Source organism: Cucurbitaria berberidis (genome assembly GCF_010015615.1).
Source record: "Cucurbitaria berberidis CBS 394.84 unplaced genomic scaffold K460scaffold_5, whole genome shotgun sequence".
NCBI classification, from domain to species: Eukaryota; Fungi; Ascomycota; class Dothideomycetes; order Pleosporales; family Cucurbitariaceae; genus Cucurbitaria; species Cucurbitaria berberidis.
In genome coordinates, this window is record NW_024468939.1 from 3,146,959 (window position 1) to 3,159,761 (window position 12,803).

The 12,803-nt window shown below is 51.7% G+C and overlaps 6 protein-coding genes across 6 annotated transcripts; 3 read left to right on the forward strand and 3 right to left on the reverse strand.

Moving 5' to 3' along the window:
• Positions 1-180: 180 nt before the first annotated feature.
• Positions 181-2,020, reverse strand: K460DRAFT_294159 (uncharacterized protein; the record flags this gene model as incomplete). Its single annotated transcript, XM_040929475.1, has 5 exons — positions 181-224; positions 276-556; positions 606-714; positions 768-1,534; positions 1,584-2,020. 5 exons carry the CDS (start codon positions 2,018-2,020, stop codon positions 181-183), a joined length of 1,638 nt encoding a protein of 545 aa, XP_040785103.1.
• Positions 2,021-3,169: 1,149 nt separating this feature from the next.
• K460DRAFT_291857 (Lumazine-binding protein) lies at positions 3,170-3,979 on the reverse strand (the record flags this gene model as incomplete). Its single annotated transcript, XM_040929315.1, has 3 exons — positions 3,170-3,726; positions 3,776-3,895; positions 3,949-3,979. 3 exons carry the CDS (start codon positions 3,977-3,979, stop codon positions 3,170-3,172), a joined length of 708 nt encoding a protein of 235 aa, XP_040785104.1.
• Positions 3,980-4,095: 116 nt separating this feature from the next.
• On the forward strand, positions 4,096-6,007 carry K460DRAFT_370508 (caib/baif family protein-like protein). Its single transcript, XM_040934177.1, has 9 exons — positions 4,096-4,326; positions 4,377-4,408; positions 4,488-4,525; positions 4,579-4,661; positions 4,712-4,959; positions 5,007-5,263; positions 5,311-5,556; positions 5,607-5,654; positions 5,705-6,007. Exons 1-9 carry the CDS (start codon positions 4,150-4,152, stop codon positions 5,914-5,916), a joined length of 1,341 nt encoding a protein of 446 aa, XP_040785105.1. The 5' UTR covers positions 4,096-4,149; the 3' UTR covers positions 5,917-6,007.
• Positions 6,008-6,158: 151 nt separating this feature from the next.
• K460DRAFT_398513 (uncharacterized protein) lies at positions 6,159-8,257 on the forward strand. Its single transcript, XM_040936203.1, has 3 exons — positions 6,159-6,736; positions 6,784-7,170; positions 7,218-8,257. The coding sequence occupies exons 1-3, from the start codon at positions 6,215-6,217 to the stop codon at positions 7,806-7,808; spliced, it is 1,500 nt and encodes a 499-aa protein (XP_040785106.1). The 5' UTR covers positions 6,159-6,214; the 3' UTR covers positions 7,809-8,257.
• A 165-nt stretch (positions 8,258-8,422) lies between these two features.
• On the reverse strand, positions 8,423-10,902 carry K460DRAFT_346520 (kinesin). Its single transcript, XM_040931309.1, has 4 exons — positions 10,523-10,902; positions 10,229-10,468; positions 9,491-10,096; positions 8,423-9,441 (listed from the first exon to the last, which is right to left on the reverse strand). The coding sequence occupies exons 1-4, from the start codon at positions 10,856-10,858 to the stop codon at positions 8,629-8,631; spliced, it is 1,995 nt and encodes a 664-aa protein (XP_040785107.1). The 5' UTR covers positions 10,859-10,902; the 3' UTR covers positions 8,423-8,628.
• Positions 10,903-11,253: 351 nt separating this feature from the next.
• On the forward strand, positions 11,254-12,756 carry K460DRAFT_409948 (uncharacterized protein; the record flags this gene model as incomplete). The annotated part of the gene is made up of 1 exon (XM_040937312.1): positions 11,254-12,756. One exon carries the CDS (start codon positions 11,254-11,256, stop codon positions 12,754-12,756), a length of 1,503 nt encoding a protein of 500 aa, XP_040785108.1.
• Positions 12,757-12,803: the final 47 nt, after the last annotated feature.

The following is a 12,803-nucleotide window of genomic DNA, read 5'->3' on the forward strand; positions in this document are numbered from 1 at the left end:
ATCAATTTTCGGTGCTCAAAAACATGTGCGTACGGTCGGAGAGGGTATATCGTGCAAATAGCAGAAACCGCCCTCGTCGTATCGTCGTCAGTCATCAGTCATAAGATTTTTTCCCTAATTTCGTCGAGCAAATCCCAGGGAGAAGCAAGCGATGCTTCTGTCATGCCTGATTTTCGATCATCAGATCCTAATGTGATGGAACCACTCCTTGAAGTTCCTTGCATCTAGTATACAAGTCAGTAACCCTTAATATCGATGAGACCGGACAAGCATACCTTCGGGTGTAGTGAACGTCAACTGATACCTGCCCGTCGGCCCTTTTGGTAACTTGTACCCTTCACAAAACACATATGGGTGAAGCTCGCCAAACTGGATTGTAGTATTGCCAACTCGCTTCATCCAACCTCTGTGCCCAATATACTGTGTGACAAAGGCGGTCCAGATAGGTATTGTCTTGAGTGGTCCCCGACGAGCTGTCGCCTCGAAGCGAACGCAACCAGAGTCTACGTCACGGTATATGCGGAATGCATGGAGGTATTTGCTGTCTTTGATCTCGCTACACATGGTTAGTATATAGTGTCATGTATGTCTAGTCCAACACGTACCCGCTGAATTCTAGCTCCCCAGGATGGAAGAAGTCTACCAGTCCTTCGGCAATGCCATTTTCATCTTGGCGTTTCATGGCAACAGCGGTGCAGTAGAAAAGGACCATTCCTGTTGCGTTGATTAGATCGCTTGTCTGTATGACGCAATATAGTAACACTCACGCTCATACAAAGTGAATCGGAGCTTAGCCCACACATCGAGCCGTCCATCTCTTTTGTTGACACGGCAGAGCTGCAAACAAGACTCTGCACGAAGCAATTTTAATCCGGTCAATGGGAAGCAATATCTCATGCGGCGTCCAGTGGGATCCATTGTGAGAAAGAGAATTCGGGCGCGGTTGTCCTCTGGCCTCCAGTATAGCCTTACCCAAACGTTGGTGGCCTCAAAAGGCAACTCCAGTACCTTCTCGAATCCGTCACTATCGAGTAACTCAATAGCCCGGGGCTCATCCCTTCCGAGACATGTCGTAGGGTCTCCAAATGTGTGGAACCGTGTTGAAGAATGGCGTCCATCAAAGATCTTCATGGCCCAGTGGGCTACCGGTTCTCCTGAATCAGTTGAGTGGTTGGAGTAGGACTGTGAAGACGCTGACGAATATGTCGGCGACTGAGGAATCTCTGGTACCGGCGGTGGTATAAACGGTATTTCTCCTATGCCTCCCCAGGTTGGTGCAATATGGGCTCGATGTGGCAATGGCATCGGCTGTGGTGGTGCATAGTGGGGCCCATATCCCGGAGCTGGATAGGTAGGAAGACTGTGGATCTTCGGTCTCGGGACTTTGGGAGAGGGGGGCTTTGGCGTTCTGGCATAGCCTTGCCCATGCCCATGCACAGACAGTTTATTGAAGTATGATTCGATAGGCTCTTGCTTCTTAAGCAGCTTTGATAGACGGACCCTGATCTGGTGGAGTTCTTCTTCGTCTTCCTCGCTACGGGAAATCAGCTTGACTTTGACGTGTCTTGCATTCTTACACGTACCCTTTCAATGCGTCGTACATACCCTGCAGATATGTCCTGAATAATTCCAGCCGTACAGGTAAGGATATGCCCTGCGCTTTCAGATCCGCGAGAACGTCTTCCCATATCACTGCATATGGCGGGGTACCAGGAAAAGCACCTGGTGCCGTGTATTTACCCTTCTTGGACTTGCTGAACATATCTCGTACATCATCGAGCGTATGTCCCAAGCTCGGGAGGCATACTTCCAGATCTTTTAGGATGCGGCCTGAATATCGTCCGTAGCGGGACAGCTCCAATGCCTCGTTCAACACATGAAGGGCATTCGATATAGCAAAGAGCTCGGCAATATCGCCAGTGATATCCTTGCGATATTGCGGGATCTCGCCTAGGAAGACTTGGAGGTCCGAACCGGTGTCCTCGGCCAATTTGGCGTAGTCCTGGAGTCGCCAGTCCATGGTGGATCGGGTGCCGGGAGTGTTCAATCAACAGGAGAGCGTCACCAGCGGCGCATGCTTCCGACGCCAGAAATTACAGCGGACAAAGAGAATGTGCTCGCTCGAGCAACAGGGCTGCAAAACGATCGTCTGGCGTAAGAATCTGTTGATGTGCGCGCCTTGAAGAGGGCCGGCTCTTGACGTGTTTCCTGCAGCACGCCGGTCAGGAAGCCAATCGATTATGCCGCAAAACCCCCTTACCAATCTGCACGTTACCCACAGCTGTTCCCTTCTCCTTCGTGCGATTTGTCTGTTGGCTCGATTTGGCCCCCAACCTGATGACTTTGTCAATCCTTTCAGAGCTAGTTTTCGGGTGCAGTTGCGTCCTAATGCCGGGCGAAGAAGACGCTATTTTGGATGGGACTGGGAACGCCCCTCCGATGTAGGGCTGACCCGCTTCGCTGTCAGCGATAGTTGAAAGCCGTGGTCGTGCGATGCGATGCTAGCAGACCAGTGCGAATAGAAAAGTTAGAGCTCATGGCCCACAACATGGCCCTTCTCTTCGAAAAGTAGTAGTGGTTCTGCCTAACGTCTCTCCACCACGGCTCAAGCTAACTATGCATTGTAAGCAACCCCTGTTCAATCGATCGATGCACAAGGGCAGCAAAATGGGATCCTATTGCTCCGGGTATGTGAAGATGCGCGTCGTAGCCAGCTGTCAAGACTGTGAGTGGAAGATGGTCGAGGTGCATCATGCACCGACTAGGCAACAAGGACCGGCGATCGGACATGGTTTCGAATATATTGATTCGGGAACGACAATACATCTAAGTTCTACAGTAGAAGGGAAGGAGGCTAGATTTTTATTGACAGTCGTCGCGATATATACGGCTCAGAAAAAGTAGGGCTGCGCCTCACTCTTCGCGCCACGGATACTGGTTGCCCAACCACCCTCATAATCCCTCTCCAGGCAACAGGTGTAGTCAGAGAGTACATTATTCTATTGGAGTGGGCTTAGCGGGACCATAGCTGGCTTGACTCCGTTGGGCCCAACCCTCGCCTAATCCTTCGTAATGGCAAACTGGTAACTGGTACCACATTTGCGTAGTTCCCCAGACTCTAGCCTTTTGGTGACAGTGGCCATTTGCATGTTGACGTTGGTGCCTGGGTTTACTTGCCAAGCGCCTTCAGCCGCTCATCTACAAGCTTCGCGACCATCTTTTCGAGTATCGCAAACTCGCCATTGGCGGAACCCTCAAAGTATCCTGCCACGCTCTTCTCCACGTATTTGCCGACTTGGTCTACTTCGACGTTGACATCTTCGCCCGGCTTCTTGCTCGCTGTGATGACCTTTTCTTGCGTATAGGCAATGAGCATCACCTCCCACCAGCCGTCCGGGCCATCTTGCACTTTGGTGACGGTCAAGCTGGCGCCATCTATTGTAACGTATCCCTTCTCGACAATGTATCGTAGGACGGCGGGATCTCGCGGCTTGAAACGGAAGGTTAGAGCGTTGCCGTCGGGAGTTACGGATTCGATGGTCGCAATGGTATCGACATGGCCCTGTACAAAGTGTCCACCCATGCGAGTCTCTGCCGATACTGCGCGTTCTAAATTGACCTTGGAGCCTTGTTTCAGCGCCCCCAAATTGGTGCGACGGAGCGTCTCGGGCGCGCACCCAATCTTGAAGGACGACTTGTCGAACTCGGTGACGGTGAGACAGGTTCCTGCAGGCGGCTTAGTCGATGCTTGGCCTAGGAGAGAGCGGCGGCATACCATTGACGCTGATACTATCCCCCAAATGCGCGTCTCCCAGTATGTCAGACGCGGAAATTGTCAACGAGGTGCCGCCGCCTCCAGACGCCGACTTGTCCAGCTCCTCGAGCGAGGCAACAGCTAGCCATCGTCAGCTGAGCCGCGCAGGAACATGGCAGCGACCGCTTGCTTACTGCCAATTGTTTCTACGAGACCGGTAAACATGGTGGGGTCGATGGTAGATGAGGATGCAGCAATGGTGGGGGTGAAGCTAGCTGTGTACCTCGGATCGGGAACTACAGCTAGCTCAAGCTCGGGAATATGTACGTCGTTGGGGAATCCAGTCGCCGGTACCGAATGTCCTTCTCTACACTCGTGCCGACCTCTACTTCAACATGGTGGGCTTGATGCTCAGGAGCTCGAGACGCCTTCAGGCGTCATTGCAGCGCTCACAGTGCAATGCCTCGCAATACTTTACCCGACGTAGGCTTACAACACCCGCAAGCGGTGATACTGCACATCTACCGTTGGCTGGAATCAAAGTACTTGACATGACCCGAGTATTGGCCGGAGTGAGTCCTGAGAGCGAGGACAGCCATGATAGCGTCTAACAACGACATAGCCCTACTGTACACAAATTCTTGGAGATCTTGGGTATGCCATGGACAGCCCAGTATGGACCAGCATCCAAGGTTGGCAAGCACAAGGACAGCGAACTGACGAGTGAGTCCAGAGCGGACGTTATCAAGGTTGAACATCCCACAAGAGGAGGTGAGCATGACCTAGTGCCGTCCATGGCAGCAGGGAACCTAAAGCCCAAGCAGATGATACTCGAGCATGGGGCCCCCCATACGCAAAGTACACGGACGGTAAAGAAGGCCCTGGAGAAAGCGCATATTATCTTGGTGTACGTCAACAGAGCTACATTTCAGCTTGTGAAGATGTAACACATCACAGGTAAATCGAAACAAACGATCAATGGGTCTATCATTCGCACACCCAGCTGGCGTTGATATCTTACACCGTCTGGTTAAAGAATGCGATGTCCTGGTCGAGAACTATCTCCCAGGTTCGCTCGCAAAGTACGCAATGGACTACGACACTGTATCCAATATCAACCCAAGTATTGTCTACGCCAGTATTACTGGATATGGCCAGACAGGGCCGTACCGCAACAGAGCTGGATACGACGTCATGGTTGAAGCGTACGTCTCCCAAGCTGAGCTGCGATATTCATGTTGATATCTAGTAGCGAAATGGGTTTGATGCACATTACAGGGCAACGCGACGGGCCGCCAGTCAAGGTCGGCGTAGCAGTCACTGATCTCACAACTGGACTCTACACCTCAAATTCAATCATGGCAGCTCTTCTAGGCCGGATAAAGACGGGCAGGGGCCAGCATATCGATGTTGCCCTCAGCGACTGCCAGGTAGCTACGCTTGCGAACATAGCTAGCTCGTGTCTCATTAGCGGCCAAAGGGATACTGGGAGATGGGGAACATCGCACCGTAGGTCAGCTTTGTTCGACCAGCAGAATCCTACTGATGTGGAGCAGCATCCATTGTGCCCTACAAAGCTTTCAAGACATCTGACGGAGATATTCTGCTAGGAGGTGGCAACGACCGTCTTTATGGCGTTATATGTAACAAGATCGGCAAGCCCGAGTGGATATTCGATGAAAGGTTCAAAACCAATGCTTTGAGGGTCCGGAACCGAGATACATTGGAAGAGCTCATCGAAAATGAGACTCGGCAAAAGAGCACTCAAGAATGGCTTGAGATTCTAGAAGGGTCGGGCATGCGTAAGTAAACCTGCTCAAGCAGAAGACGTATGGGTGGCTGATGATCCTAGCCTATGCCGCTATCAACGATGTGCAGGACACTCTCAATCACGAGCATGGTACGCTCCCTTTCCTAGACCGGATGCGCTCACATGCTGATTTGCTATAGTCCGCGCCCGCGATATGGTAAAAGAAATAGACCACCCAGAATGCGGGCCTATCAAGCTCATAAACACACCGGTCAAATGGTCGGAATCTAAGCCTGGCATTCGACTACCACCGCCTACACTTGGTCAGCACACTAACGAAATACTTGGGGCTATGTTGGGCTTGAGCAAGGAAGATGTTGAGAGTCTGCGAAGCGAGGGAGTCATAGCGTAGTGTATCATCAGAGAAAAAAGTACATCACGCACATCTAAATAGCTCTACAAAGATTTCTCAACTATTGTCAGATCCATTCCTAATCACACATACTACCAGACATATCCAAGACATGATGTGACTAACTGCTTTTGTTCCTTGCTCCATTGGAACTCGCTAACCCGCTAGCCCAAGAGCACGGACTGGGCGCATCCGCAACCTTCATGGTTGAAGTTGCAGTAGTCCTCGACACGCTCGTTGAGCGCCATTGCACTATTTCTAATTAGATATTGTCAGTCGCAAGACTTGGTAGAGTAATATGGACTCCTCCAATCCTCTGAATGGTCATCACGCCACCGGCAATGGTGTGTCAGCTACCGGCAGCGGCGCAGCCAATACGCCCGCCTCTACTCCGCAATCGACAACGGCCATAGCACCAGCGCCGTCGCAGATGTCTAACTTCCCAGCCAACAATAGCACCACTACTGGTCCCAGCTATCCTCAGTTCTCCGCATCTACTGCCGCCATTCTTGAGCGACTCCACGGAAAAGGTAGTCATGCCTCCGGAAGTGCTGCGTTCGAAGCAAAGAGGGCGGAGATACTGCAGAACTACGTTACTAGCGACAAATTGCCGACACCCTCCCCAATCTTAAACAGTGGCCGCAGAGGGAAAGCAGGAGGAAGACTTGAAATGCCAGGTGCCCTAAAGTCGGAAGTGGGCACATCGCCTGCCGGTGCTTCATCTGCGCGAGCGTCAGGTCGAGGGCGCGGGCGGGGACGAGGAAGAGGACGAGGAAGAGGCGGCAAGCGGAAGCGCTCTGAGAGTGAGGAAGATGAGCATGTGAGTCGAGTTGACATAGTGCCCAGCCTCTGTCTAATATCACGTAGGACGATGACGATTCCGACATCTCATCCTCATACACACCACTCCCTACACAAACGAAGTCCGGTCGAAACGTGAACAGGCCAGTCGCATTCGTACCAACACTACCAGAACCATCACAAGGCGTCAAGCGGAGGAAGTCAACCAAGACTTTACTTGCAGCAAAGTGCAAGACATGTCACCGAGAAACAGAACCCTCAAACAATCGCATAGTATTCTGTGATGCGTGTAGTACCGCGTACCACCAATACTGTCATAACCCACCTATTAGCAACGAAGTTGTGACGGTGCTTGAGAAGGAGTGGCTATGTGGGCCATGTGTACGGTCGAAGCAGAGCGTAGTGGAAGGAACACAGGATCTGGTCGCAGCACAGAATCTATCCATAGATGAGGTGAGTCTGGCCGGGTTTCGGACTATACAATACTAATAATGCGATAGAAACGCGCCTATTTCTCAACCCTCCAACAGCATCAATTGGTGGGCCTACTACTCACAGCTACGATTCGGCACCCGGAACTCCCCATCTTCCCACCAAACGTGCAAGACCTAATACCCGACCCTACAGCGATCAAATCTCAGCCGCAAGCACCTCCAGCTGGACAACGCTTCCCACAACCGCAATACCAACCACCACCCGCATTCCATACCAAAATAACCTCTCCACCCAGTGGCCACACCACTACAACAAGCCATACCCCACACTCCCACAACTTCTCCGACGTAGACCCCGCGGAAGCACAACTCCTGGGCGAGTTCCGCTCGCAAAAACCGCAAGCGCAACCACGCACCACCATTGACCTTGCAGGAAACCAATACGAGGAAGACGACGGCTACGACACCGATCCGCCAGCACATTACCCCAAGGCCGGCAACGGGTTCGCCAGGACACTACGGCCCGAGAGCGAGGATTTGAATTGGCTCGTCGATGACAATTTTGAAGTCTTTAGTCATGGTTGGAAGGGCGATGGGACGGGTATGGGAGCGGATGGGACATTGGATGGCATGGGTGGTGGATCCAAGGTGGCCTAGGATGCTACTGAAAAGGCTAAGCTATCCACGAAAGGGGAGAGAGCTGGAGGTGAGGGGGTGGGTAGTCCGCTTACAGATACGAGTGATATCCTTTCGGAGATGGACAATGATGATATTCAGAGACTGGCTGAAGAGGTCGACGCGATGAGCTAAGTCAAGTTTTAGCTAAGTTTTAGCTAGAACACGGATTGCCACTATCAAGTATTCGGTAGCTCGAAGCTTCAGCCAAGATCCTATAAATGGGTGACTTCCTGTTATTTTCTACTCATATTTGTAGTCTCTCCTTGATCATTTTTGGTTGGCACGTCAATCCCATCCTCTTCTCGATGATAGCTAGCATATTGCCGGCTAATACGAGCCTAATATATCGCAATTTTTCTTCAAAACCGTAGAACTACGCCTAGGTTGAAAGATAATAGAATAGAGCAAAACAAAACAAGATATACCTGAACCTACAGTAAAGTAGTATTGTACCCTATAGCGACCACGGAGCTTACCATCTCGGCATTAAACCTTTAAGAAGATATATATTGATAATGCAGTACAGAAGGGATGTGGGAACGTGATACTAAAGGAAACTTAACATGAAAAGAAATGTATATAGAGCACGAGAGCTGCCTTACTATATATATTAAAAAGTTATACTTGTTTCTATATGTGATAGAGCAGATAGGAGTCTTCATACCCTTAACAAGGTCGTGAATCGCATTCGAAGAGAAAAGAATAAAAGCGTGGTATAGTTTATCAAGTAGGAACGCCGCCAACGCCACGCTATACACACTTCATCAGACATTAATTAACCTCACCACATTAGCCTCCTTCAAATATCATCACACCCCATAGTACTCTCTGGATCAACCCACTTCTTCGTCTTTAGAACCCTCATCTTCCTGACCGGGCTGGCAGATCTGTACTGTACTTCGCGATCTTTCGCGTCTACTCTAGCCCGAAGCAACTCATTCTCGCGCTCCAGCTCGTCTATCCTATCCCTTAATTCTGGATCCGGATCCTCGTACACTTTAATCTCTTGTCGCATCTGCGCCTTCGTCGCTTTTATAACAACATCAATCTTGTTGTCTAAATGTGCTTGCTGGTTGTCCTTTTCGTTGTCGAGGGCGGCTTGCCAGCGTCGGCGCTCTTGATCGACTGCCGTCTCCAACTCGAGATAACAGTCATCGCGAATTTCCTGCTCAAGGTCCACCATGTGGTCTTCTGCAGCGGCCCAGGAGCTTTCTGCAGCTCTGCGGCGGGCCGTTTCCTCCGAGAGACGGAGAGCGAAGACTTCGACTTCTGCAGTTAGACGGGCGATTTCGGCGTTGGCACTCTCGAGTTCTTCGAGCACAGCGGAGGGGGTGGTTCGACCTGATGAGGTGGTGGTCGCCTTGAGTGGTACGCCGGAGAGAATAGTGGCTGTTGTAGAAGGTATTCGAGGAACTGTTACTTCGCGTGCAAGGGCGGAATAGCGAAGGATTTGGGAAGTAGCATTGAAGTCGCCTTGAGGGTCAGCCGTGACGACCATGATTGACTTCTGAGGTTGGTGATGTTGGTGCTGTTGTGTTTGGCGGGTCGACGATGGGAATGAGTTCGAGAAGAGGAGTTCTGTAAGTTTGCATTGGCGGAAAGGAACAATGTTCTGGCCGTGTGTTAGTAAACAGAACGTGAAGGGCCAGGGATTGCTATACCTTGGAGCCTCCTTGGTTATCAGACTGCATCTGCATGCACTGACCCAGATACATAAGGGACTCGTTGATCTTGCCAGCCTCAGCAAGTGTCTCGCCAGCAGTCTTTGCATTTCGAGCACGCTCCGAGCCAGCCAGATCGACGATGGTCAAATTGCTGCTTGACCACGAGCCCTTTCGTTCTGCATTTCGCTTCTTGACTTCCACGCAGAAGAAGCCGTGGCTACGCGAGCTGACGGCGTTGCTACCTGTTCCTGCGACCTTTCGCTCCATGAGGCCAGTCTCTAGCACCATCATGGCCTCCTCGAAGCTACCGCAAATGATTTTGGTAAGCCCAGCCACGACCTTCCGATCCGGGCTCTGCTCTGTGCTCTTGAAGAGCAGCGCTCGGCGCTTGACGTTGGGCTGCTTGTTTCTCGTCGCATTTCCACTCAGAAGGTCAAATATGCGATCGTTGTACACTTCATACATAGAAATGACGATCGCGTACTCAGCGCTCGGGTCCGAGGATACCTTAATGTCCGCGACAGAAGGAGTTTGTGGTAGTACGGAGGGACGTGGGATCTTGTTGGAACGTGATGTGCCGCCGTTGGAGAAGATGCTACAATCCTTTTTGGTTGGTGAGCCCGTGTTCCCAACAGATCGGGAAAAGTTGGAAAGAAGCCCGTTGACGGGACGAAGGGAATGAAGAGCTGCGCTCGGCCGGCTGGAGAAAGTTGAGATGTATGAAGACGGACTTACCGGCATGGGAGTCTGCGCTCGCGACGGGAAACGCTCGGACTGGTTATCGCCATATAGAGAATCCAAGTAGGCGGTTGCGGTGAACATGTGTGCCTCAGACACATCGGCCGCGGCGAGTGTTGAGAAAGCTGGGGCTCCGTAGAAGGACTGTACAAGCTGGCCTTCGCAAGTTTGGAAGACGACATCGAGCGTCATCTGGACAAGACCACGCTGTGTCTTGGTTCCGAGAATTGTGTGCCTCTGCACCCAGTTAGTCTTCATTGCCAGAATCTCTTTGCGATTCTTTCATTGTACCTTTCCAGAGCCTGTCACACCCAATGTTGCCAATAATCCGTCTCGTCCATGATGACCCGGTGCGCCCAGCACGCCCTCGATCATCGGGACCACGCCTATACCCTTGAACAAGTCCATTTGCCGCGCCTCCTCCTCGAAGACCTGGGTAAACGCGAACCGCTCGATGGCTCGCTTGCGGTTGTCGTGGGAAGGCGGTTTTATCGTAATATGGGTCGGGTGGTTTCCCGCGCCTTCTTCAACACTGAGGAATCGCGCATTCCCAGAGCTGGAAGGGCGCAGTCGGAGAAAGACATCGAAGAGCGAGCTCGACGGACGCCGGGGAGGTTCCATGGTCATGGTGCTTGTCTCAGTATGAATTGTGGGTGGAGTGGTACCTAGTATGGCAGTAGGAGACTAGTTGTAGAAGCTCGTGCGTGTCGATCAACAAACGCCGGCCGTTGTTGCCCCAAGCAACCGACGCGACTTCCCATTTCGCGCTATGACGCCACTCGTCGCGCACCTTGATATCCACCTATGGACCAACTTGACCCTCTACCGCAGTGCGCTCGACGAATGAACCCAGAGATGTTACCCATGTCCTATTGAACATCACCGATGGCTTTCGCAGCATCGTTGGGCCGACGTCCTCCTCTGATCTAGAAATGGTGCCCAACTCTGTACGCCTCACGTCTTCACTGCCTTGCAAGACTCCTCCCAGATACAGTCCTTTACTTGTTCACTGAAGTTTCAACATGGCGGCCGTGCCAGACGATATTCTCATAGCCATAGCCACACAGCTGAAGCGTAATGACTCCGGCACCAGCCATCTTTTTGCCTTCATCCAAGTGTCTCGAAGATGGCACATGTTAGGCCTCCCACTCCTCTACGGCAACATCAGCGTCACGACAAGAGGTCTCGAGCGGTTCGCGAATATCTTCCTCCCCAAATATGGGAAACTCGTGCGCTCTCTATCCTTGCGGGTCGGCGCCATAAGATCACACGTGGATATGGATCCTTACCTCCCCAGTAACGACCGGGATCCATGGAACCTAGAAGGAGACCTCAGCGACGGGAACTTGACTATGGAAGCAGGAGCCTTGAACGCCGACGAGAACCACGCGAGGAGCGAGGGGGAAGAATGGCCGTTTGACGAAAATCAAGAGCGTCGAGTCACAAACTCCGTCCTACTATTCGCACGCTTCATTCCAATATTGACCAGTTTGCAAAATCTCGCTTCTTTTTCGCTGGTCGTAGAAACGCGCGCATCATGGTGCTTAGTCCCGCGAGCCACGATAGCTGGACTGATTGATGCCTTGCCTACGAGTTGCACGAATTTAGAGCTGGACACGAATGGCAACGATAAGCACCACGACAATGATCACACTCATATATGCGACTCTATTCGCCGTATCCTGCCACGCATGCAGAATGTACGCGTGCGATTAGGAGCCATGTGTTCAGCTATATTTGAGCGTAGGCAATCTCCAAATGTCGATACTAGATCGAGTGGGCTTTCAGATATGTTACCAACTTTCGAGCCGATTCTGTCGCCGAACCTTCAGTCCTTAGTGGTCAACTGCGGAATCACGGCTTGCGGCGAGCTGTTACCGCAATGCGGGTATGAAGATCACCTAAAATGGGATATAAGTGCTGAAGCCTGGTGTGCTATGATCTCCTGTCTCATGGACGTCGTCACGCAACCTCATGCAACAAACCTTAGAAAAACCAAAATACTTGTTCTATCACCGACCTGGGGAAAAGATTCCAACTTATCATTAGACACACAGCTCTGCACAGATATGGTGAACAAGGTAACGTGGGCCTTTCCCTGTATACCTGAAGGCCGCTGGTCTTCGGTTTCGGGATGTTTCCTCGTCCGATCGCCCGATGGCTCTGAGCAGGTCATAAAAGATATAGAAGATATGGATGACATTGCTGAAGGGCACGTTTGGGCAGACGTCGTCGGTGGTGCAAGATTGCCTGCCGACGCGCTACAGGCGGAAAGGAGAGGCTTTCCTTCATTCGCGACAGGCTGTGTTGAGAGACCGGTTGCCGATCTGATGGATCAGTGGCTGGAGGTGTATCCTGGGGTGCCCAAGTCGAGAACGTTTCGCAACGAGCAGAAGACGGGCACGAAGCTGGTTTTGGCGGAGAAGAGGACTGGGAGCGACTTCTTGGCTTTGCGACCTATCAAGGAGATTACTCCAAACGGTTGGGTACGCACCGGTCCAGATTTAGACTTGGAGCGAGCATGAAGTCTTGCTCTCTGGCATTTCCCGTATGATCTGCATCTGTGCAATGC